Source organism: Notothenia coriiceps, unplaced genomic scaffold (genome assembly GCF_000735185.1).
Source record: "Notothenia coriiceps isolate Sejong01 unplaced genomic scaffold, NC01 NC01_scaffold00028133, whole genome shotgun sequence".
Classification (NCBI taxonomy): Eukaryota; Metazoa; Chordata; class Actinopteri; order Perciformes; family Nototheniidae; genus Notothenia; species Notothenia coriiceps.
The window spans coordinates 305375-332580 of NW_011360834.1; the positions used below are offsets into that span (position 1 = coordinate 305375).

At 40.0% G+C, this 27206-nt stretch overlaps 1 protein-coding gene across 1 annotated transcript; it reads left to right on the forward strand.

Moving 5' to 3' along the window:
* The first annotated feature begins 1878 nt into the window (after positions 1-1878).
* On the forward strand, positions 1879-25641 carry inppl1b (inositol polyphosphate phosphatase-like 1b). The gene is made up of 30 exons (XM_010785699.1): positions 1879-1968; positions 2188-2243; positions 2779-2893; positions 4381-4481; positions 5682-5721; positions 6350-6488; positions 7229-7349; positions 7722-7862; positions 8054-8141; positions 8260-8337; positions 8552-8689; positions 9144-9258; positions 9350-9450; positions 9550-9652; positions 9758-9954; positions 17482-17599; positions 17761-17857; positions 17955-18093; positions 18825-18924; positions 19094-19182; positions 19908-19989; positions 20866-20955; positions 21054-21167; positions 21250-21338; positions 21425-21512; positions 22004-22156; positions 22557-22638; positions 23303-24098; positions 24181-24296; positions 24677-25641. Exons 1-30 carry the CDS (start codon positions 1879-1881, stop codon positions 24768-24770), a joined length of 3870 nt encoding a protein of 1289 aa, XP_010784001.1. The 3' UTR covers positions 24771-25641.
* Positions 25642-27206: the final 1565 nt, after the last annotated feature.

Sequence of the window (27206 nt, forward strand, 5' to 3'; positions counted from 1 at the left end):
CAGCTTTGATCCAAATTGATAATTGCTGAGAGAGAATGGCCTTGATACTCCACATGTTGGTGCAGGTCTTCCGTTACTGCATATGGTTGCCTATACAGTATGTAGTTGTCCATGGGGAACCAATTATACAGGCAGGATCTATATCCTTCTCTCAGACAGCTTGATCTATAGCTAGGTGGTTGTTTTTGGTTATTGTGCTTTGAAAAGGTTAGATTACATAATATAGAAAACAAAGAGGAAATAAAAAAAGAACAGACAAGCATTGAAAAAAGAAATAAAATATTGGGTCAATGAGTCACTTTGGTATTGTTTGTTTAGTTGAAGAGAAGGAGTCAAGCTTTAGAGTTGTTTCATTCCAGTCTGTTTCTATTTCTTTTTTGTATCGTCCTGTCAGATCAGTTTCTGTCAATATATTGTGTCTATATATTAGTTCCTCTTGTACAGTGAGCATTGAGAGTGCATATCAGTCAAAAGTCTGAAACTGTTCAATATCCAGTTTGTTGGTATCCTCGATGCTCGTTGGAGAGGGCCGTTGTGCTTATGTATACATGCACAGAGTCAGACACATATTTACTTAGACAAATACACATGCGCTTACACATACATCCTCGTCTTCTGACACATATCAAAATGAATTTTCCATTTACTCCAATTATTAGTACATTTGTACATACATAGATTCAGGGAGAAAGTTAGCTTTTCCAAGTTATATATTTATTTTTTACAATTCCCTTTTGTTGGGGGTTCTTTAGTTATTCTTGTTGTGGCAGCATCCATTTGTTATATGGACACGGAACCTTCTATTTTCACATTTCAGACTCAAAATACATGTTTGTTCACAATCAAAATAAATTTGAATTGTGTTCATATCTATGAGACTAACTTTGCTTGTCCTAAATGAATGAATGAATGAATGAATGAATGAATAAAATAAAGAAATTATGGGTTTATCAGCTTGAATATATTTTTTAAATGTGGATATTGTAGATGTACATGTTGACACAGGATGTGACTAATACAAAAGTAAACATAACAAGTGATTCCCTTTACAAAGGGGCCTTTCTCTGCCTTCCACATTCTGTTGATATGGTGTATGCGTATGTACACCATACCAACGAAATATGTGGAGAATACTACTAACAATAAAAAAATGTGTTTTGAAGCATATGATTCACATCACTTTCATCTTTCCTTGTGCCCGGCAGATGGAAGCATGGACATTTTTTAAAGCAGATTCTTTGAATTGTTGCAGAAGGAAAGGCACATGTCTAATAAATATAATTAAGTATGGCAATGAGATTGAAATGTCCCAAAAAGTGAGCCATGCATAACCATAAAGCCCTGGACCTGGTTGCATGTAATTTACCGTATTAATTTAATTATTTAAACTTTTTTTTTCTAATCTGATCCGTCAGAATGTCTTCATGGGAATATGAATGCACATTGTATCATGCAGTACACCTGCACTTGCAAACATTAGACTACATTTAACATTTACCCACATTTCTGTTTGTGTCTATTGTGTTCTATATTACAAATAACAATGATACAAGAAGTGTAATTTATTGTCTTGATTTAAAAATGCTTTGAAAATTAGCATAATCTACAATAGTGGTTTATGTGGGATTATTTTTTGTAAAACATGGTTTCTATGAAAAACACATTTAAAAATAAATAAATACAATGCTTCATATAAAGAGATAAACATATTTACTTTTTTTTTTAACATATGAACTTTCAATGTTGTGAGCACCACAAAAAAAAAAAATACACTCCCATATAAAATGTCTTTGTGTGGGTGAATGGACCCTTGAATCCCTGCCGGTTATGTGTCAATAAAGTTTATTCAAATAAACATTACGACGTCACGACACAACAATGGCAGCCAGCAGTTCAGCTGTGACGGTTCTGACTCCTAATGGGAGAAGACAAGCAGTCAAAGTGTCTCCAAACACGCCGTTATTACAGGTTACTTGTTTTTTTTTTAACTCGGTTTATGTTTTCTGACGTGGACGCTTTGTCTCATCCTTTGGTTCCAGAGAGCGAACTATTCTCCTCCTGTTAGCTCGTTTGGCTAACAGCAGTTAGCCAGTGACTGATCAGTTTCTGTGTTCGTGCGGATGAAATCAAACTATTTTGATTATTAAGTGGTAACTATTTTACTAACTTTATATTTGTCCGCCCCAGGTGCTGGAGGATGTCTGCAAAAAGCACGGATTTAACCCCGACGATCATGGTTTAAAGTGAGTATCAGTTTGGATGATGCTAGCTGTCAGTACTGATAATAAGGCTAAATTAATGTTAGCTCTAATATCCTGGTATTTCCCTTTTTTCCCTGAGCATTGAATTATACTTTGATACGTAATGAAATCCTATGTGTGTACAGCATTGGTTTTACTATGTTTAGTGTGAGATGAACAGTGAACAGTAGTGAACAGTAATGGCTGATGGATAACCAGTTATTACATTCGAAGCAGGAGTGGTACCTCCCAATTTATTTAGCTGAGTTTTTGAGCCGTTAAATTCAATCAATGACTGTGACCCATAGAGAAGAAAAAATAAATTACAATAACTTCCATAGTTGTGTGGCTACCATATCAACTCTTTTATTTAATTTCCTCAGGGCAGGTAAAAATATGTAACCTACAAAGCTGTCTCCAGTTGATGTAAATCATTTCAATTCATTAAAGGGTCATATTATTTTTTCTCAATTTTGAATGACAGGAGGAGAGATATTTTTCTCAAATGTAATGTTGCCTTGTCATCAACTTTTGACAGGTTTCAGAGGACTGCTGTTGACCTCACGCTGCCATGGAGGTTTGCCAACCTGCCCAACAATGCAAAGCTGGAAATGGTGACAGATACACGGAAACAGGCAGTAGCCGACAGCCAGGTTAGTTTTATGATATTCTTGACATTATGCTAATAATTAGATATACCATTTTTTATGACGCATAATATCAACAGAACACTTTCCGTCACAACATGTTAGCCAATAACCGCTATAGGTGTTCGCTTACATGAATATCTCATGACTGTGAATGCCATAGCATTACATTCACATCATTTTATCAAGTCTTTCAGCGACCCCTTTTTCCTGTATGGAAACACATTTTTAGTTGATTTTTCCACTCATTGATTTATTTTATTTGAATGTCCTTTGCATATCACAGAATGAGAAATAAGGATGAAAAGTATGATGCTATTACCAGAGTATTAGTATTTGTATCACATTGATTATTTTGTCCACCCATACATATTTAAAGTTAAGCCTTGCAATATTCCGTTTTTCTTTATTTGGTATTGACGTCAGCTGTTGGTTTTTGTTCGCAGTTACTAGACATTTTTTTTAATCCCTGCCTGAGTTCCTGCTTTCACTCTGATCTGTGTCCAAAAACAACACAAAAAACACTTTGTTGTAGCTGAGCTGTAGTTTCCTATGACATCGTAATCTAAGCAGTAAAATCACGGCTGGGTTTGATCTGTTGTTCTTGTTCATTTGATGGATGGTTGACTGTTGATACCTCACAGATTTTATATACTCATACCACACGTGCACACACACAGGCTCTCCCACCCTAAGCCAGACTGGTTGTGTGTGAGAGAGCTTGCTGTTGGCTGAGGCTGACAGCCAAAGAACTCTTTCATCTCTCCCGGTGTGCCGATGTGCAGCGTGTGTCTTGTGCCGGACAACATGGTTGTTGTGTAAACATAAATAACTTGTAGAGTGACTCAGAGAGAGAAAAAAAAACAAGAGACTCATACTCGTGCCTGGTGTTACTCATTTCCACACTGAGGTCGGCCCACATGTGCAGCTTAATCAAGTTCTATTATCAAAGAATCCACTTCCTACAAAATAGCTCGAGACTGTAGAGCCAACAACCTGCACATGACCACATAGGAGGATTTTTATACGTAATATAATGAATTTCCATCCTGCAATTAAGGTAACATGTTGTCACTTTAATATATTCTATATTGTATATAAATTGTATTTCATTGTCTAAAGTCAAATAAAAGTGCACGGACGCTTGAAAGTGTTTAATATGCATCTTTAGTTTTAGTACCACCATTCCCTTTTTTTATTACAATTCTTTCTATTTTTAAATGGTTTAATTTAAAAGTGTTCTTGATTTCAATTTAACTAGTATTTCATTAGGAAAAAAATAAGTTTTATCTGTCATTTTTCTTCCAAGCAAGTTCAGTAAGGGTCTTTAATCATGATCTCTTATCATAATGAAGGCTGCCAAACATAGAGACACAAGTGCTCATGGTTGTTGATCAGTTTCACCTGTTGTGACAGATCGAGGACACTGGTTCGTGTGTTCAGTGTTATTGGTTTCTGAAATATGTTTAAACTACAATTGTGTGTGCCTTCAGGTGCGGATAGCGTTCCAGATGGAGGACGGCTCTCGACACCAGGGTTCCTTCTCCTGCGGACAGACTCTGTGGGACCTGCTCACACTTTTCCCCCAGATCAGGTGTGTGTGTGTGTGTGTGTGTGTGTGTGTGTGTGTGTGTGTGTGTGTCTCCCATTTCTAACTTCTACACATGGTTGAGAATGTAGGGTTTAGGTTAGAATTAAGTTTGGGTTAAACACAGAGGTTAAAGTTGGAGGGCCTCATGGTTGTCTCAAGCATTTTCCAGATGTTTTAATGACAGTTTGAAAGGTTTCTTTAAACAATAATTTAAAAGTGTCAACATTAGCTTAGTCTAAAAGGAACTAAAGGCTTGCTGGTTCAAGACCCGACTGGACCAAAANACACACACACACACACACATACACACACACACACTCGCAGTTGGTGAGAGAAAGTAAGAGAGGGAGAGAAATAAACAATATCGGGGCCTAAAACCACAAATTATCTGCGGCTTCAAAAGAAAAAGAAACAATGTCTGCATTCTAAAGCCCAATAACAAGTTTAATAATGATTGTCTGGCAGTCGTATTTAAGCCTCTGACTTGGAAAATCCTTTGCTTTCAAAAGAAGGCCTTACACTTTGTTGCTATTTCAGTTGTGTTTCCACTGCCATCAAAATTAACCTTCAGTACGTATTTTCCCTCCCTGGATTTGGTCCACTAACTCACAAGTCACATGCTTGCCTTTTTGCTTTTCCAAGATGGCTATGGAGATATTTTAGGACCCATTTTGTCTCTTACTGTCTCTCTTTCCTTGTCATTTCTTTTTAATTGCTTTTCAAGAGATCCTTGTGGTACAAAGAATACTATTTGAAGAGGTCCTGGCAAAACAGACGGTTAGCTTGAGCTAAAAAAACTGTTTCTTTCACCGCAAAATGAAAACAAAAACGTCTAAAACGAGGGCACAGGAAAAGAGCCTTGTCGGTGTGGTCTAATGTGAACCATGTTGATGTTCTTGCATGTGACCAGTAGCATTGTTAATATATGCATGCAGCACCTGTGCACAGCATGTGTGTTTATTTAATCTTCATTTTTGCCTGTTCTGCTTTGAGTGCCACTGAAGTGTGCAGGTTTTTGTTGGAACGTTTGAAAGGTGATTGTGGCTTAAATGTGAACATATACATATGAAACTTCCTTGCCATCTTTATTTTTGATGGCTTTTTAGATTAACTGTGAATCTTGAGCTACAATAAAAAATGACAGCCAACATCTGCTGCAGCCAGGAAGTAAACCCGTGATGTCACCTATCCTGTTTGTTGCAGGGCAGAGGATTCTAACCTCCCCTGGGACTCTTTTAACACAGTAAATCATCTGCATATGCCTTTTTCTATCATGCAAATGAATACTTCTGTTTTGTTCCATCAAGCAAGATTTCCGAGAGAGGGCTGGCATCCGCTATAATAACCACATAAAGTATACAAGTTTGCATTTGTGTTAATTTAAGATAGAGAGTTAAATAGATAGATAGATAGTTAGATAATATAATATTTAGACATACTATGACAGCATAGTAGGCCTTCTTAGTGTCGTTTCAAAAAGCCTCATATGAAATAATTTGATCAGCTCTGTTTTATAAACATTTTTGAGAACAAATAAGGAATTGAAATTGCAAACATTTTTAGCGAGGCCTTGAAACTGCAGACCATGCTCACGTGTATTTCTTCGCTTAGACACACACAAAGCAAGATTATCAAAAGCAAAAAATGTATGTATACCCCTACATTTATATCCAAAAATGTTTCTACATACAACATCAGTGCGTTGCGTGCGTGTGTAGATTATGACTCTATCATCTACAGTGCATTTGTGTACGGTTTCTGTGGTCCTTCCAGTTTTTGCTGAAAGAATTGACAGACTGTAAGCAGCACAGACGCTCATGTGATTTATACTGTACATGTATGCAATGTGTCTATGTGTGTGTGTCTCACAGACGACACAGGGGGTGCAGGTGAACTGTTTCCGGACAGTGGAGGATCTCGTGTTGGGGTACCAGCATCCGCACAAGGGCCTGGTCACTCCTCTGCTCTACGCTGTTCCCCGGGATTCAGACACTGGGGATGAGAGCTCAGGTGGGCCCTCTAGCTGCCGTCACAGCTCATCACCCAACACTGTAGAGCAGGGGTGTCAAACTCAAGGCCCGCCCCATTTTATGTGGCCTGCAAAGAATATAATAAGTTTATTATACAGTTACATGCCGCTGAACAGAAGCATGTTGCCGATAAACTACATGTCCCACAATTTTCTTTTTTTTTGTATTACTGCCAATTTTTATCCCATCTTTTATTCCTTTTGATTCCATTCCATTGCAATGTAAATACTGTTATATTTTTACAATATTTTCTATTATTTGTACTATTTTTGTAGTTCTCTACCTGTGTTTTTAATTCTTGTTTTACTTTTATGTATGCACAACGACACAAGTAAAATTCCTCGTATGTGTAAACCTACCTGGTAATATTCTGATTCTGATGCATCTCATTTTGTGACATGCGCACTGAAGAGACTTGCAATTATTTGCAGTTATGTAATATAATACATTATTTTATAGATATTATGTATTTATATATATGTATATTTATATAGTCTTAAAGTTACAACCGGCCCTTTGAGTGCAACCATAATGCTAATGTGGCCCGTGATGAAATAGAGTTTGACACCCCTGCTGTATAGCATGTACAGACTCACTGAATTGTGTATTTGTGCATATGCAATAACAAAATACATACATATTAACATCTGTGCTACTTTCAGGTTCTGCAATATGTATTGGTATTGATTTAGTTTGTTTTTATGTTTCATGCATGCACAGATGATGAGAAGCCGGCTCCAGTTCCTGGCCCTGTCCACACCGCACCTTCCACTGGACCACCAGCAAAACCAGCCCCTCATACCCTGTTCCTGGATAAGCTGCAGGAGGTGAACACATCCAGGTACAACACAGACCCATACATGCAGTTTGCCAGAAGATAATCCTGCATAGCGCTCATCTGTGCTGCTTGTGTTGCTAATAGAGAGCTGCTAATTATGCGACAGTGTCGGATTGATAAATATGTGAGTCTTTATTTAGTGCCACATTAATGTTAGCCATCTGTTATGTTCACAAAATAAGTCTTATTTAAATATGCACCTGTTTGCAATCAAGCATAGAGAAAGCAACATGCAAAACACTCCCTATTAATAAACAGAGCTGATTGTTATCCTCTGTGTGGTTTTTGCCAATAATATCCAAAGAGTGAAAGTGGCTTGCACAGTATCTAAAATATTACAGTCTGAATTCTGTCTTTTTAAAACCCTGTTTACAGTACTGCGGGAGAGGTGATCGGTCTTCTCAATGACTACCTCTTCAGTGAGCTGCCTCTTGACATTGAGAATGTGCACAAAGGTGCAACGACGCTGTGCCACCTCAAGCGTACTCTGGGTACTGCGTGCCAAGGCTTAAACAGGTTTGCATGTTTTTATCTTTAAACTATAAACTGAATATTAAAACAAATATTATCAATTGATGATACAGAACGATAATGAAATAATAGATTTGAGTCTTTATTAAATATTTGCAGTACCAGTGTATAAACATAGATGTTTGTAAATGGGTATAAATCATCAAACTAAAGGTGTGTATTGATCTGATCTACAGTGAGATCGACCTGACTCTCTCAAGTCTGGAAACCCTGGCAAATGTCTTTGACCATCCCAGCTGCTCTTTAACAAAAACCAAAGCACAGGTAAGATACAAAACATGAATTAGGCTTTCCAAAGAGCTGTAGCTGTCCTTTCTAATAATAAAGCAGCAGTCATATGTGTCAACTCATTGTGCCTTATGTTTCAAATGGTTTTAATAAGGGCCAAGAGATGGAGATAGACAGCGTGTTGTTTAAGATTTCAGCTTTGGTCAGCCTCCTTTCTTCATTGGAGAAAAAGGTATGTTTGAAATTGCACAAAGCTATATTTTTGATGATCACAGGATTCATGGATGATAATGCGGTGATGTCTACCAATGGCTCACATCTTTTCACGTTTAGTGGCAGTGGTTATTAAATGGTGATGTTTTCATAGTGAGAGATACAAAAAATAACTCTTGGTTGTGATGGACAACATGTTAGATTGTAATACTGCCAATTATTTGCTCATAAAGGTACTGAAAGCATTACAAGATGCAGTGACCAATCACAATCTGGCAGTGCAGCCGAGCCCGCCCCCTCCTGAACCGACACCCATCATCGTAACCTCCGTCAAGAACCAGGCCAGACAGCTGCCAGTCCACTCCTTTCAGGTAAATCAGGCTGAAAAAGTAACAGTTTATATTTTTATCAAATATGACATGTATTAACGTCTAATTATTCAACTGACCAGTGCTGCAATGATTTGTCAAAACAATGTATTAGTAAAATAATTGGCAATTACACTGATAACGGATTAATTGTGTTAAAGTAAGTCAAAAAAGGCAGAACCTTCTGTTTGCAGCTTCTCAAAAACGAATATTTTCCGCTTTTGTGTTTTAAAGCATATTGAAGGGAATATATTTGGGTTTTGGACTGATAAAACGAAAGCACTTAAAGATATCACTTTGGACATTTTAAACTTTTTCTAACATTTTAGAGATGAAACGATTAATATTTCGAGAAATTAATCGGCAGATTAATCCATAATACAAATAATACTTACTTGCAGCGATACCTCTAACCATGTAAATGTAAACCGTATTTTTTCTTTCTTGGTGCGTCCAGGTGAAGATGGTGAGGTATGGCAGACAGACGGTTTCTGTGGACGTGGACACAGGAGTGCTGCTCTTTGACAGAAAGGCTGGTTCATTTGGTATAGAGAGAGTCTCACATGACAGAAGTAAGAACATATCCTCTTTAGCTCCTGTAACATTTCTCTATTATGCTTATATATCGTCTAATTTCCTGCTGGCATTATTCTTGTGTACCAGTCTTTCAGATTGTCAAGTTCCAAAGCAGTCCGGCCAAGGTACGCATGGTGGTGGACAGCCACCACAACACACCACGGGAGATGACGTTTGAGAGTGCACGGGTAAGGAAAGTAGTAATTTTGCCTGGAATATTTGGCTTTATTGACTGGAATCCCCTGTCTTTTTCCCATAATTGACTGTGTGGCTTTCCTTTCATTCAGAAACGCGACGCCTTCTGCCAACTCCTGCAGCTGATGAAAACCAGACACTCTCATCTGAGTGAACCTGATGTGATCTCTGTGTTCGTTGGCACCTGGAACATGGGTAACGACAGATATTGTCTAATTTACTGTCAGGCAACACAGGTTGAATTTAGAGGGGGACGTTTACTGTATTTCCTATAGTAATTGTATTGTGTTTTGTACACAGGTGGTTCCCCGCCTCCTCGCAGCCTGCAGTCGTGGGTGACCTGCTGCGGTTTGGGACACACCCCCGATGCCTCCACTGCCTTGCTCCCTCATGACATCTACGCCTTGGGGACTCAGGAAAACCCTCAGGGGGAGAGAGAATGGACTGAACATGTCAAAACAACTCTTCGCAGCTATACTCACATCGACTACAAACAAGTACATATTTTTTCCCCAACTTTTTTCCACTCCAAATTAGAATTCTTTTAGCAAAAAAGGTTCTCTTTGCACAATACATCTTTGGAGTGCTTTTATCCATAAAGCTACCATAATTTCACAGAAGAAAGATTCACAATATTACTTGGATTGAATAGTTAAAGGAAACGCATCAATGGATGTTTCATGGTCACAGGGAGTACGACTGCATAAAGGAAAATGTATAAAGCATTTTGTGGCTCCAGTGTGAAGTCTGGTAAACTTAATGAGATTTCACGATCCAATTGTTTATTTTTTAATTTTTGTGTTCTTCATTGTGAGTCCTACAGTTGCCTTTTGAAGCAACTAGAGCAAAGGTTTACTGGTACGATACATTATTCATTGATTTTCAAAATAAGATTTACATCACTGGGGATCATCTAGTCATAGTCAAAGTCAACTTTATTGTCAATCTTTCAGTTTGTGTGTACAGACAGAGATCGAAATATCGTTTCCCACAATAATACAAATGTATATAAAGATGTGTATATGCATATGTATATACCCAATCAACAGACGTTACTACTGTAATTCATTTTGTAATTAATTTTTGTTTATGCAAAAATAATATATTGAATAAAATATGCTCACCCTGAAAACATCCCAAAGTGAAGCCAAACCCACTAATATACTTTACCTAAATAGATTTGACACATTTCTTCAAACTAAGATGCATTTTTTTTTAAATAATGAATGTAGCTATCTTACTCTTAAAATAAAAATATTTTTTCTAAAATTATTTATGGTTTCTCCTCAAGCTAAAAACGGTAAATCATGGGGCTAAGATTTTCTAAAAATATGTATTCTTATTAGTGCAATCTGTTGGACGAGCTTTCTTTCTTCAATATAAACTGCCGCATTAAGTTTTAAATACATTCTGCAATGGTGGGGTCAATCCTGGTATTTTAGTGTGAGATTGCTTTTATGTTGACCTTTTGTGAATCAGTGCTTAATTCATTCTAGTTTTGTACATTTGAAAAGATGAAAACACATTCTTCAGCCTTTCAAAAGGAATCCAGCCCCACGATTAACCTTGAAATATTACATCTGATAGACAATTTTGCGCATTAAGCGTGAAGCACATTGTTCACTTAAAATGAAATGTTTTTGCAACATCTGAAACTAAATGAAAGGATTACGAGCGGTTTTGATGTTTTGTTGAAAGTATTCTTGGAAAATATCACCTCAACGACAGATTTTATATGGTGGTATTTTTTTTATTACAAATATTTAATAAATATAATAATAATAATAATACATTACATTTATAAAGAGCTTTTCCTGGTGCTCAAAGCGCTTACAAGCAAGTAAAACTAAATAACTGTTGTTATTTAGTTTTACTTGCTTGTAAGCGCTTTGAGCACCAGGAAAAGCTCTTTATAAATGTAATGTATTATTATTATTATTATATTTATTAAATATTTGTNATATCTGTATAGTTCAATGTTAATTGACAATAAATATTGTTGTTTATGAATTGTACTTTCTTTATTTGATTGGCAGTCAGTTGTTGATGACATGCAGACGTTGATAAAGCTGCAGGCTACTTCAATATATACCACACTCATACATGAAGCAAGTTAGACATTTGATGTTCCGGACCTTTGCATGGGGAGATTTTCTCTAACTGGACCTCGTTGAATTTTAGTTGAATAGCCCTGCCCTAAAGGAATACCCTTTCCGTCCAATGTGAAATGCTGTGGTGTTTTCTGAAATGCTGTTGCGTTTTCTGAAATGCTGTGGCGTTTTGTGAAATGCTGTTGTGTTTTGTGAAATGCTGTTGTGTTTTGTGAAATGCTGTAGTGTTTTCGGAAATGCTGTGGCGTTTTGTGAAATGCTGTGGTGTTTTGTGAAATGCTGTTGTGTCTTGTGAAATGCTGTAGTGTTTTGTGAAATGCTGTGGTGTTTTGTGAAATGCTGTGGTGTTTTGTGAAATGCTGTTGTGTTTTGTGAAATGCTGTAGTGTTTTCGGAAATGTTGTAGCGTTTTGTGAAATGCTGTGGTGTTTTCTGAAATGCTGTGGTGTTTTCTGAAATGCTGTGGTGTCTTGCACTTCAGGGCCACCGTAAATGACCTATATATGCAAACAAGGCCATCAGCATCATGATTGACTATTCTCTGTATAGTTATTCTGAATGCTTGTCACAGGGTCCGCTCGCCACAAGATCACACGGTTTACAGCACAAAAATAGGAAGAGAAAGCAGGAGGGTATTTTTCTGGGAGAATGTATTTGTTGTTGTTATATTTTGTGGTTATTACTGATACTAGGTCGTAGGTCATGACCAACAAAGGGCCCAATAATTGGGCCAAGAACAAAAAAACAATATAAAAGACTTTGTTAAGTCATTGAACAGATTCGGCAAACTGGGACTTGAAAAGGTTTCAAAACCTTAGTTTGCACTCTTCCTCCCAGAGTGGTCTAAAATGTATTGTTTAATTAAGGATTTACATTGCGAGACATGGTTTTACATTGATATATGACTACGTTAGTGACTTTAACAAAGCTAGATAACACTCTTGCTAATGTTGGTAGCTAACATAGCTTTGTTTGTTGAAGTAACAAAGCATTGCAAAGCTTTCTGTGATTATGAGAAAATGCATGATGACAAAATATGCATTTGCGTCCTTCTTCCATTCACTCCAAAAAATGGATGCATGCGCTAGCCAGATCAACATATTTACAAAACGAGGCGAGGGTGATCATGTTGCGTTATTTGCGGGAATACGATACCACTATTGTCCAGAGGGGCTGCTAAAATCAACAACAAAAAATTAAGTTTCATAAAGATGTAATGAAAGAGACTATATAATATAACGATTTTGTTCTTGTGCAGTTATATCCTAACTGACCTACGGACCACCAGGATGAGACTGAGGAAGAGGATGGTGAGGATTCCAGTGAGGTACAGCAGAGGTGTGTTCAAGCACTGCATATTCAGGGTACCACGAGTATAGAAACCATAGAAGACCGGAGAACGATCCAGGTAGCCCTGTAGAGAGGAGACATTTGATTACCAACCCAAGCACCTTATTAGAGCTGTGCCGATATGACAATATATATAACTTAAGTTATCTAACCAACTTCCATAAAATGAACTGTTCCTTGGTTATGCATTACCAGTGTCATGACTAATGTTGTTGTTAGCATCTTTCATTTGGACAAATTCATTTTTTAATTGGTATGGACAGAACGATTACATGCTATCATCTCTTTACACATATATTGAATAGAGTTGCAGAAAAGGAGGAAATATAACAGGTGCCATACACACATACACACACACACACACACGCACAAACAGGACCTAACATGCACTAATGAAGAGGTGTCAGAGCGAAGGGGCTGCGAGTGTTCCGGCACCCGAGAGCAGCTGGGGACTCGATGCCTTGCTCAAGGACACCTTAGCTCTTTAGCTACTCTGTATTTTGGGTCCAGTCGGGTCTGGAACCAGCAAGCCTTAGTTCCTTAGACTAAGCTAATGTCTGACACTTTTAAATTATTGTTTAAAAGAAACCTTTCAAACATGTCATTAAAACATCTGGAAAATGCTTGAGACAACATGAGGCCCTCCAACTTTAACCTCTGGTTTTAACCCAACTTAATTCTAACCTAAACCCTACATTCTCACCATGGTGTAGAAGTTAGAAAATGCGAGAGACACACACAAACCACCACACACACACACACACACACACACACAACACACACACACACACACACACACACACACACACACACCACACACACACACAACCAACACACACACACACACACACACACACACACACACACAACACCACACACACACACGCACACACACCACACACACCACACACACACACACACAACACACACACACACAACACACCACACACACACACACACACACCACACACACACACACACCACACAACACACCCTGATCTGGGGGAAAAGTGGGAGCAGGTCCCACCAGAGTCTGTCCGCAGGAGAGGAAACCTGGGTGTCGAGAGCCATCCTCCATCTGGAACGCTATCCGCACCTGAAGGCACACACAATTGTAGTTTAAACATATTCAGAAACCAATAACCGACTGAACACACGAAACCGTGTCCTCGATCGTCACAACAGGGTGAAACTGATCAACAACCATGAGCCACTTTGTGTCTCTATGTGTTGGTGCAGCCTTCATTATGATAAGAGATCATGATTAAAGACCCTTACTGAACTTTGCTTGGAAGAAAAATGACAGATAAAACTTATTCTTTTTCCTATGAAATACTAGTTAAATTGAAATCAAGAACACTTTAATTAAACCCATTTAAAATAGAAAGAATTGTAATAAAAAGAGGAATGGTGGTACTAAAACTAAAGATGCATATTAACCACTTTCAAGGCGTCGCAGTGCACTTTTATTTTGACTTTAGACAATTCAAAAATACGAAATACATTTATACTACATATTAGAATTATTAAGTGACAACATGTTACTTAATCGCAGATGGGGGATATCATTATATACGTATAAAAATCCTCCTATGTGGTCATGTGCAGGTTGTTGGTTCTACAGCTTCTCTTTTTCTCCTGGCTCGTTGTCTGCATCCCACTAGTCTATGACAACATTCCTCCCTTCGGTCTTCAGCTAACCAGTGATGACAGAAGACCGACAACACCTTTATCCCCACAGACCCCTAGCCAGTGGTCATAACAATTCCCATACGAACCCTAACACATCCCCTTAACAATAAACGCTTCTTGCCAGTGCATTGGTGGACTGGACTACACCCACAACTCCCACCCACAATTCCAGCCTATACCTGACATATCCCACCTTTCCATTTACAGCCACTTGCCCAATATGTCTTCCCCACAGCCGTGGTAAACTTCCGTTCAAAAAACATGCACCCAACACATCCCACAACATTTGTCTTACACTCACCCATAATTAATGGTTGCACCCATCCGGCGGGCCAGCTGATGGCCGGTCTCGTACGCCGATCCTCCCGCGCAGTGAAGCAGGCCGCGCAGATGAGGAGCACTACCCATGAAGCTCATCCCACTGTCTGATGAACATATCATTCTTTAGTCACGTTACACCTAACAGGTTACAAACACCACAACACCGTCATCCTCACAGACCCCTAGGCCAGTGCTAACAATATTCCGCATACACGTAGATATCCCCTCCTGACACCACTTTCCCCTAACCAAAAACGCTAACCTGCCGTGCATTGTCTGAGACTGGACTACACCAACAACTCCGACCACAGTATTCCCATATCCCTGTATCCGCTTCACACTTTCAATTTACTGGACCTCACTCCATATGTCTCCCCACACCTTGGTAAGCTCCTCAAAAAAACAGCACCGCAACACATCCCACCCAATTTTCTTACACTACACCCCGTAATTATGTGCACCCTCCGGCGGCGACAAGCGTGTTGGCTCTGGTACCGCCGTCGTCCCGGTGTGAAGCGAGTTGCTATACTCTCGCTCTCTCTTGGTCTGAAAGGTCACGATAGAAAGTGCGCACTCTCACTCAGACGCATGCGGCACCATTGCACCCACTAGGTTTCTGATGAACATTAATCCATGCCTCACTTGGGTCACGTTTATATTAAGATACGCAGAGACGGTATTCCCTTAAATACCCATTAAACTACTCACAATCCACATTTCTCTTCTATTGTCCTCTGTAAATGGGTTTAAAATATTATATACCACGATGGTATCGGCATCTCGAATATACTACTCTACACGTCTCAACTAGAACCTAGTAAAATTCATTAGGAACGCGAGAAAGCATGTCCCTGTTATTGCCATTTGCTACTTGGTGACCTGCCACTGCCACACACAAGTCTACCGCACTTCAAAGTTTCCATAATGCGGATCATTTACCCATCCCATGACTTTCTCTATTACAGATCATATCCACTGCACAAAGTATGCTCTCGCGCACCTTATCGAGTAGCGTTCCTCAAACAGCAACCCCAGACACCGCTAACCCCATCCCCACTCGCAGGTCTGTTTTTCTGTTATGACCTGAGTACATCCCTCATACATCTATTGTGTTGCCCTCCGCAGGCTCGGCCGGGGACACTGGTTCCTGGTTGCCTGTTCAGGGTCTTCGATACTTAGGTCTGTGACTGACTGATATGTCTCCTCAACCCCTGAGCGTGAAAGCGCTGGCTCTGACTGTGCGCTACGCCTCATGTGAGTGCACGGACCCACTGGTCCTTTCAGAACTCGCGATCCTCAGAGCTGGTCGCTTACGAGCTGTCCAGGTCGACACCTGGAACAAGTTCCATTCTCACCTAGACACCCATCCTGACGACGGTCGCGCGGGTAAGCCCTCTGCTACGTCAGCTTCTCGCTTCCCAAGATCACGGCGCTGTGGGGATACCGCGTAGACACTTCTGTATGGCAAAACCTAACCTGCCGTGCTCAGTGGGTCTGGATCTGATGCTACAGCCACACTCGCCTCGCCCTCGCCGCCACAATCCTATCCTGGGTGATCCCCACCTTTCATACAGACCACTCCCATATGGTCTCCCCACACCTTGGATAACTTCTCAAAAACAGCATGCTGCCGATAGCCGATTCGTCGTGTGTCTCTGTGGCTCACCACTATTTCTTACCTCTATCCTCCCATTAATTATGTTGTTTCCTTCCGTTTGCGCCATGTCTTGCTTGGCCTTGTGTGTTTGTGTGGGTGCTGCCGTACCCGACCCTCCCGGGTGAAGCAGCCGCACGCCGTACGATCTGAGCCACTCCATTCTTTGTCTGATGAACAACATGCTCCTTTGGTCTTTTAGTCACTTTATCAGTGTATTAACATTCCCACAACATCCCATCACGAGATCCCCGTAGGCCAGTGCTGAGCAATTTCCCATACCGGAACCGCATGAACACTACCCGGTTAACCTAAATCCTATCCGGTGCTCCGTGCCATTGGTGGCTGGACTGTATGCGTGACACCACATCTCTACTCAGCAGATTCCTATGCTGTGTTCCCCCCTTTCATTACAGACACTCCATATGGTGTTGTTCGCTCCTGACACTCTTGTGTGGTGTAACGTTTTCCGTCCATAAAGAAGGCGGGTGTGTGAGGCGGAGCAGCATGCGAGCGCGATGCTCTCTAGCTTGTGTGCGATTTTACACGACCCCCATATATTATGTTGCACCTTCCGGCCANGCTTTTCCTGGTGCTCAAAGCGCTTACAAGCAAGTAAAACTAAATAACAACAAAAGTAGAAAGTGCTAAGCTAGGAGGAATAAGGGCAAGGGGTTAGTTGATTAGGAGTTGAAGGCAAGAGTGAAAAGGTGAGTTTTGAGGGATTGTTTGAATGATGTGAGAGTATATATATGTTTCACTGGCAGTGTCTACTGGATTTGGAGGCTGACTTTATAGAAATTGATCCCATCCTTTGAGAAGTCAGTAATTATGTTTTATTTGACTGGTTGGAAACGATTCCTGTCCTTCATTGTAATGTGGAGCATTGTCCTTTAGGTGGCAGTACAGTCCCTCTGGAACATGAGGCTGGCCGTGTTTGTGAAGCCGGAGCACGAGAGTCGCATCAGCCATGTGAACACGGCCAGTGTGAAGACTGGCCTGGGAAACACTTTGGGTAAACTGCTCTGCATGATCTCACAAGTACAAATACAGACAGAGCAAACACAGAAAATGTACAGTATCAGTGCTGCCAGCCAGGAATAAAAGTGCATGATTAACAGAATACAATGTGATATTAACCTGGAGGTTTGATGTTGAATGTCTCTGTTGTTTCAGGAAACAAGGGAGCAGTCGGTGTGTCTTTCCTATTTAACGGGACATCTTTTGGGTTTGTTAACTGCCACCTGACCTCTGGAAGTGAGAAAGTCCTAAGGTATTGTGAACAAACATTAAATGTGTGTGCTCCCGTTTCATTTCTTTGTATTACATAAAATAGTACAATTGTCTCTTATGATGTGTGTCCTGTTCAGGAGGAACCAGAACTTTGTGGACATTCTCAGGCTGCTCTCTCTGGGGGACAAACAGCTCGGGGCCTTTGACCTCAGCCTGCACTTCTCCCATCTCTTCTGGTGCGGAGACCTCAACTACAGACTCGACTTGGACGTACAGGTCTGTTTTTATTTCTTTATTATTCATCGCTCTATTTTAATTATTTTTGATTTAGCACCCTTGAAGACTGACTTAATGGCAGTGTTTGAAGAAGTACTCAGATCTTTAGGCAATACTACTATGTTGAAATATTATGTTGCAAGTAACAGTTCTTCATTCAAATGGTTACTTCAGTAAAAGCACTGAAGTATTAGCATCAAAATATACTTAAATTAGGGGTTTTCAAAACAAAATGTAGGCTAAGGATCACTAAGCTGTAATATAATAATAAGTGAGGCGACCTAAAATGTAATCTGTAAATTTATAGTTTTATGGTGCATTACATTCTCTGCCATTAAAATAATAAAACTGAATGTATCCATCTAACTAGCTTTCCATTGTGGATAGGTGACACAAAGTGATTTTGCATAAATAAGCTAGTTTAAAGGATTCCACACAACACATGGGCAACAAGCCTATTATCAATGTTGATTTACCTTTGCTAGATTGCATAATATGTTGGATTTATGTAAATGTTATGTGTTTTTAAAACATTATCAAACCGTAATTTGGCAGCACCCCTGCAGTAACTCAGAGGAACCTTTGTCACAGATCCTCTTTTGGAAATCACTGACTTGAATTGTCAATAATAATAGAAGTCATTATGCACAATGCCTAGGTGTAATTCAAGGTGTATTATTAAAAAATCCCCAGACATTAATGTAACTGCTTCTTTCTGTTCCTCACTTTAGGACATCCTGAAACATGTTTCTAAGAGGGAATTTGAGGATCTCATGTGTGCAGACCAGCTGACCCGAGAGAGACACAAGAGGAAGTCCTTTCTCAATTTCAGTGAGTTTTCCCTTTGCAATTTGCCTTTGTTCTTTATTAAAATATATAATGCTCTTTAAAGCTATTTGCAATTCCATAATTAATCATAAGTTAATAAGTGACATTTTTTTTATCGGCTCTACTTTGGCTTAGCTGACTTTGTTCTCTATCCCTGTTTATCGTGGTTAAGAGGAAGAGAAGATTGCGTTCCCACCCACCTACCGGTATGAGAGGGGCTCCAGAGACTGCTACCTTTGGCAAAAGTACAAAACTTCAGGAGTGAGTCATTTTCTTTTAACACAAACGCACCACAGAAAACAGGATGACATGTCCATCAAAAAATATTTAAGCTTCAGGAAAGAGAACAGATGCCTATAATAAAAGCTACATCCGCACCTCTGAGTAGTCGACGAAAAATGTCTGGACACACAAGCCATAAACTATTCAAGGATTTTAGATTTGAGGCCATTTGTTAGTCTGTCTTTTTTGGTCCTGACTGATATTTCTTAACAACTTTTTACTTGTTTATAATAAGTTCCTGATGAAGAGTTTTCAAATGATTGAATTTTTCTTTTATCAATTTAAAACATAATTATTTTGTGTGCCTATTGTTTTATAAAGGACGGTAAGTGTGTCAATACAATGGCAGCACAACGTCTTTAACATAATAGCGTGATAAGCTAATATCCAGTTAAAACAAAGCACAAGGATTTTAGACTGTGATGCTAAATATGCAATTTATTCTGTACCAGCAAAGAACAACTAATGTTTAAATTCTACTATTAGTAAACAGATATTTGTATGTGTAACTTGATCCAATTTAAGGGGTCTGTAGAGAGAGGTGACAGACAGCAGCTGCCATGATCCCTAAAAATAGCTGTAGTCAAAAAGAAGATGCGTCTGACATAACAGGAATGAAAGCACCATTCCTTGCATACCATTTCTACATCTGGCAATGTTATTTGTTGTACATTGTTGTTTTATAGCTGAATCTGTTCCTGTAGGTACGAGTCAATGTGCCATCGTGGTGTGATCGGATTCTGTGGAAGTCTTACCCAGAGACACACATCTTCTGCACAGCATATGGTAAGACCTGGAGAATGGGACAAAACAAGCTCAGATTTCTTTAGTAGAAAAGTAAATAGTTAAGTCATGCATAACCTAAGAGCATCAGATATCAGTGCACAGGTCTAGACATACAGTAGCTAAAGATTTTGATGCAGCACTCTCGAATCAGATATCTGTGGTAATTCTTTATTTGTACCATCTGCAAATTGAGAGCAACCCTAAAAGACCAACGGTCAAACCCTACATCCTGGTCTGTGGTCCATGGAGGAACACAGTAATTTCCTCTCATTCTGCCCGAGCTTCTGTCTCCTACCTCAGAAAACAATGAAAACTTTAAAACTCCTGCATAGTAGCAATAGTACTTTATGTATCCCCATTTGTCCCATTTTGTGAAAAACAGGATGGCTGACAGCTCATCTGCCTTACAGTGCTTTGCAATTTATATGATTTTAGTTACAGATGCGACTATATAGAAATGTATCACTAGCACAATAGTGCCTAAAATACATTTTCAGGATAACCTTTAACACCCTTACATTAGTGATTTGAAAATGCTGTCTATCTCGCTGTTACAGTAAGGGTGTAAAAAATGGACCCTGATTTGAAAGAAACAGAAAGTATTTTGTAAGAAAGAACATTAATACACTATATATGCAGGGATAACTTATGATTTATTATTATCACATTTGGTTGGATTGTTTGTTTTTCAGCTAAAAAGGATTTTGCCCCAAAGTGTCAAATCTGTGAGGAATTAAAAATACTCAGGATTAGGAATCACAATTATTTGGCTTATCTATTTACGAAATGTGCATTTTAATATCCTCTCATGCTTAGCTATAATACATATCAGATATTGAGTGTTCTCATAATAAAGTTCTATTTGTGTCCCACCAGGTTGCACGGATGACATCTTCACCAGCGATCACTCTCCTGTTTTTGCCACGTTCCAAGTGGGAGTCACGTCACAGTTCAGCTCCAAAACAGGTGCTGTCATTGTTGTTGCCTTTTGGACACAAACCGAGAGAATATGTTTCAACCCCTTCATCAAGTGAACAGTGTTGTTCTGCCTTTGTCTCGCACAGAAACAAAGTCAGGCGTGGAGAGGGCCTGGATAGAGCTTGAAGGCATCGAGGCCATTGTGAAGACGGCAAGCAAGGCCAAATTCTTCATTGATTTTCATTCTCCTTGCATCGAAGGTATGGTTGCAATGTTTTTTTTAAAATTATTAAAGCCATTATGCATCACAGTGGCAAAGATTCCTTCCTGTCTTCTTCGCAGATACACGGCGATCAAGTGAGAATGACTCACAGAGCTGTGATGTTCCCAGATTTCTCAAACTGGGCTGGTCCTTCAAACAACTGCCAAAGGTTAGAGACTCATTTGGAAACGGCTTAAAATATTTGTTTGTTTTTTAAATCAATGTCTTACCTTGATGTTTTTATGTCTGTCATAGCTTTTTCCAATCAAGTCTGACATGGAGTATCTTCAGGACCAGCACCTGCTGTTGTCTGTCAAGTCATGTGACGGATTTGAGTCATACGGTTGGTCACGGCAAATAAATGTTGTCTAATAATTAATCATAACATGAAATTGTCTTATTTTACCACTCTTATCACAAGTGCTATCTATTATTCTAGATATTTTCATTAGATTTTGATACATTTGGCTAATTTAATTTAAACTTGACCTCCAAAACGTTGTATTGAATATCTTTCAAAATGGCACATTGATTTGTTAAAGGTTTAATTAGATTTTTTCTACGGAGAGTTTTTTCATCTATACGAGAAGCAGGAAATGTTCAGATTAAAGTGGATGGAATACTGTATTTTGAGGCACTAAGTGTTGTATATAAAGATATGATTTAGTTCTCCAAATCAAATTTGATTGACCTTCAATGTAGTTTAACAACAGTCAATCAAGGTCTAAGAAAATCCCGCTCAACCATCTAGAAGAATAGATTGCACTCTACATTTTGTTTCAGTGTGAAATGTCATATTGATCTTATAAATAATCTATAAATGTTGTTTTATAGGGGAATGCTGTGTGGCTCTGCGCTCACTCACCGGTGCATCTGAGCAGTTTGAGACCTTTTTGAGTCACCGAGGTGAGGAGATGGGTTCGATAAGAGGACGCGTCAGGGTTCATGTGCCCAAGGAGAGACGGGGAACACGGGAGAAGACCTATGGTGCGTCAGCCTGAACCTCTCCTACCCTCTGCCATGCTTGCACTATCACTTCCCACTAAACGTTCATCTCCACTGTCCCTGACTTCTTTGACTCCCTCGTGAGTCTCCCATTGCTTCCTCTATTTGGTTTCATAATAACCCCTGGCCTGACTTTATCCTTGCTAGTCTATCGAACGCTTCCTCTTTTGGCTCCTGATTGACTGACACTGAGCAGATGCATCCTGAGACAGTGATACAGGGCAGGTTGAAAGCATGTCACCAGGTCAGACCCTCCAACAAACATCACCATGCTGTGTGATTGGCAACTGGCATGGCCTTGCCCTACAGGCACCAAACAGACTTTAAGGAAGTGTGGATGATTATGAAAGGTGTTTATTTCCTCTGATTTGACTTTTTTCAGAGTGGTTCTCCTTTGAGAAAAATGACAAAGGTCTTGCCAGAGGACACATGTCTCCTGCATCTACACGTGTCCCAATAAACAGGTGAGCACCTCTTAATGTTTCTGAGCATCAGGGTAAGGCAGCAAGCCTCTCAAGGAAAAGTTCTCCCAAGTTTTTTTTTTAAAACTTCCCACAACTTACATACCCTTGAGTACCCTAGACCTTCTGGAGCAATGTGGTGTTTAGAATCTTGCCCAAGGACACTTTGACTTGTTGATTGCAAGGGCTTGGGATCAAACCACTGACCTCCTGGTCGGCACCCACTTACCCTCCCCCCCCCAAGCCACAGCCACCACTATCAGTGTTAAATGGCACTGACCCAAGCTAGACTTGAGTGAGTTAGACTCACTTTTTAAAGAATCCTCAGTTCCTAAATCCTATGAATATAGTTACAATATATATTTCCAAAACTATACTGCAAACTTTTAATGGTTTTTCAAGTTAACTTTTTTTTTTTTTACGCTGGTGTGTAGTGTTAAAATCATGGCCGTATGACTCAAGCTGGACTCTTTAATTGTATTTCATCTTCCATCTGTAACTCAAGCCTCATGCCCAAATACATTTTTTTATCACAGTGACACACTTGATATGATCACTACAGAGAAGAAAAATAAATAATGCAAAGACATTCATTGAGAATAGAGGTCACATTTAGTACAAAAACACTCAATTGTAAACATTCTAAAAGTATTAATTTTCATTGCAGGTCTTTGGCAGTTCCTCCTAAACTCACTGCAAGCAGCTACACCAACCCAGCCTACTTCATCTTTGAAGGTGTGTCTGTAACACGCAGGGTGGAGGAGGCTCTCCCTCAGCTGAGGGACCCTCAGGTCATCTGGTCTGGAAATGAGGCATTGCAGCTCCCAAAAATCTCAGGACGTCAGGGCTTCGACAGAAGACCCTGTCGCAGATCAGACTTTACAGAGATTGAAATTCCAGCCATCCCACCCCAGTACACTCCAACCACTGACCATCATACACCCCAAACCAACTCCTCCTATCAGCTCTTCCCAGCCAAGAGCCCATCTCCCATACCTCCACCCTCAGGCAACACCATGTCACAGTACCAGGAACAGACCTCACAACCCAGAGACAAATACCAATGTAAGAAAAACGTTCAAGACTCCGTACTGCCAGACAAGAACCTGAGGAACTTGTATATGAACCAATCAGCAATCATCAGGGAAAAAAACAGAAGGGATCATCATCAGCTTCTCCCAGAGAGAACCAGTCCTATCCGGGCCTCCAAGGTGCCGTCAGCGTTCCCCCACACCCCCCCTGCCTCAGCACACTCTCAGGCCTCTGTGCCCTGGATAGTGGATCAGCAACCGCCTGGAACTTCAGGAGACAACTCGCTCACTGCTCTGCAGATGGCCAAGTCCCTCAGCGAAGTTGACTTCTTCCCCCCTATGCAGAGAGGCCCATCTATACTCAACCATAGGCCAAATTATAGGAATGGACCTTCTATGCATGGAGATAGAGGCTACAGCTGGGAGAAAGAAGTAGGTCACTATTCTCTAAGACATTTTTTTTAAAAGACGTGGCTTGTTCTCTGTAAAACTTCTGTCTGCTTTCTCCACGCAGGTCTCGGTCCTCCAATGTGCACCAGAAACCGTGCGGGAGCTTCTCAGCGCTCTGGGTCTCCAGAAATACACCCTGGGACTTAGCCTCAATGGCTGGGATGATCTGGATTACTTCAGGTAAAATTGTTTCTGATAACATGTTTCCCAAGCTGTACTTAAGTAGGCTATTTACTGCATTTCACCTTCAGACACAAATATTGTGGCTGGCTGTGACTACTCAAGATATATTTGTCCCTACCGATAACCTCAGTGGTAATGAGACACTTGCAATAGTCACTTGTAGGCCTGGTCAAATTATCTGCGTGCATGTGACAGTCATGCTCATTTTAAGTAAGATGACTGAACATGTCAGGATGACTGAACATGTCGGTTAAAGCCTAACTGAGGCACAAATGTAGAAATAAATCTGGTCGTGATTACAGGAACCTTACGAACTAAGTAATTAACTATTGAAGTTTCAGTCAGGTTTGATTTTGTGCCATTTTTCCTCCCTGCAGTGGTATCACTGAGGAGGATTTACGCGCCGCAGGAGTGACAAATCCTTCACATCGGCGCAGGATCCTCGACAACCTGCCCAGAAACTGGAACTGAAATACACGTAACAAATACTGCTGGTACGAAACCTCGTAGTCCGCTCATTTAGAAACTGGAATGACTGTTATAACCAAGATCTTAAAGGACAGAAAGACTGATCAAAAATCAATCACATCCGCTGGACTTTGCCACACTGCTGTGGCCTTTTTATTTACTGGATTAATACTGTAACCTTAGTTTGTCAATACAGTAAAGGGAACGTGACGCAGAAAGTACTCATTGCACAGCCGGCTTATAGCCATCTATCCATGTTGACCCATAAAGAAAGCTGTGGGTGGTATGACAGGAAGCGTTGACACGTATCTTGAGTTACTCACACATAAACCAATATTGATCATGGTATTGATTTCATGTTTAATGGATTTTCAATGACTATAAAAATATAGTCCTTCAATTTTCAGTGTTCACTCAAGGCTAGTGTTTACCATTCACTTTCATCCCTTTTACTGTGTGCTTTCCTTTACTCTGCTATTATTGAGCCTGGATCCTGCCTTCTAAAAGCCCTCTATTAAACCTATGGAGCATACAATCAATATCTGTACATATCTACTGGAACATTGTCTGTAAAGTTTGTTTACTGTGTCCTACTGTTGCTATCATGTCACTTAATCGGTAGCAATGTCCACTGTGCATGTTTTGTGCACCCCTTTTTTTTTTTTTTTAAGTAAAGTGCATAAAGCAACTCTTGGCTGTCACTAAGCAATCACAAGTGTTATTTCATGCTGTCAGGGGCTGGAAACAGAGAAACAATTCAAATATGTTCCAATTCATTGCACTAATGCTGCTTATACTATGTTGTTTAATGTCACCTCGCTCTATGGCGAAGCCTATTTAATGGTTTTGTTTTACAATAAAAGCCATGCAATTACCAATATACTTTTCTACTACCGGTAGCTAGGTTTACCCACATTTTTAACAATTAACAGCAAGTGTTTTTTTTAGGTTATAGTTTGAAAATGCCTATAAAATAAAGTTAAAAGACTGAATTACTAACCATGATATCCCAGTGTAAATATAAGACTACAGTTGTGACTGAGGGTGACCAAGATAACGGCCAAATCCATGAACAAACATATGAAAGTTGTATTTGTCAGCTCAGGTAAATATAGACCACAGCAGAAAGAGATGATACAACCTTGATCTGGCCCTAAAATACCTCCTACGTATTGTAATCCACTCAGTGTGGGAGTGTCTGTGTTTTTGCTTGTAGTCCTCAGTTGAGGTAGTTACTCATTAGGGCATGACCAAACACATCCCTCTGTGTTCTGGCAGCAGGTATGAGGTTCACTGACTAGTGATGTTATCACCCTTTCCAGTAACGTAGAAATCAAAGAAAAGGGGGGAAACTTCATGATTTGTTGTTTTTAAATGTTTAATGGATCAGACCGTTTGGTTTGAGACAGTTTGTCTGATTGTATGTATTTGTTTATTTAATAATAATAATAATAATAATAATAATAATACATGAGACTTTCAGGCTTTTCAGGAAACTCAAAGATGCTTTGACAGAGAATTAAAAAAACAAAACAAAGAAAAATACAAAAAGAGATAAACAAAACAGAAAATAGGGGGGGTCAGATGGTGTAATGCAGTGTTGAAAGGTGTGTTGAGTGATGTTCGTGTGGCTGTGAGGGAGTAAGAATCTCTGATGGATCGGGTAGTGAGTTCCAGAGGAGTGGGTGCAGCACGGAGAAGGCTCTGCCGCCCGGGACTTGAAGGTTGGTCCGGAGTGGGGAGGCGACAGGAGGTCGCAGTGCAGAGCGAGGGAGCGAGTGGGAGTGTGCTGTGGAGGAGGTCAGTTAGGATGGGGCAGGTAATGGAGGATTTGTATCTCAGGAGAATCTTGTACCTGAATCTCTGGGGGATGGGGAGCCAGTCGGAGCTTGATGAGCATGACGGGGTATGTGTTCACGGATCCGGGTGTGGGTGAGTAGACGGGCGGCGGAGTTCTGGATGTATTGAAGTTTTGATTTGCAGTGAACAGGAGGTGTTGCCAACAGTCGAGAAGGGAGGTGATGAGTGATTCGCAGCAGTAGGGGAGGGGATGGACGTAGACAGGGCAATGTTTTTGAGGTGATAGAAGCTGTCTTGGTGATCTGTTTGATTGTGTTTGTCTGTAGGAGAGGTTTGTAAATATGGTGCCTAGGTTACGGATGTGAGGGATGTGGAGGGGAGGTTTAAAGATGGGAAGCCGTCTATGTTTGAGGTGAACTTATGGCAAGGTGTGGTGGTGTTTAAGACACCAAAAATGAGAAACAATTTGACAATTTACAGAACCAGTTTGGCTGTACTGTCCACCATTTAGCTAGAGGCAGAAGCTAACGGCCCAAAACGAGTCCTAGAAAGATGTTTGTAATATAAGAAATGATTTAGTTACACACACAACACACACACAACACCACACCACACACACACACACAACACACACACACA

What these genes read in the sequence shown, in the direction of transcription:
- inppl1b (XM_010785699.1), top strand. Translation starts at nt 1,879, where the DNA reads ATGGCAGCCAGCAGTTCAGCTGTGACGGTTCTGACTCCTAATGGGAGA. An exon ending in CCCGACGATCATGGTTTAAA is followed by an intron (nt 2,244 to 2,778) that starts GTGAGTATCAGT and finishes AACTTTTGACAG; the next exon opens with GTTTCAGAGGACTGCTGTTG. An exon ending in GAAGTCCTTTCTCAATTTCA is followed by an intron (nt 18,925 to 19,093) that starts GTGAGTTTTCCC and finishes ATCGTGGTTAAG; the next exon opens with AGGAAGAGAAGATTGCGTTC.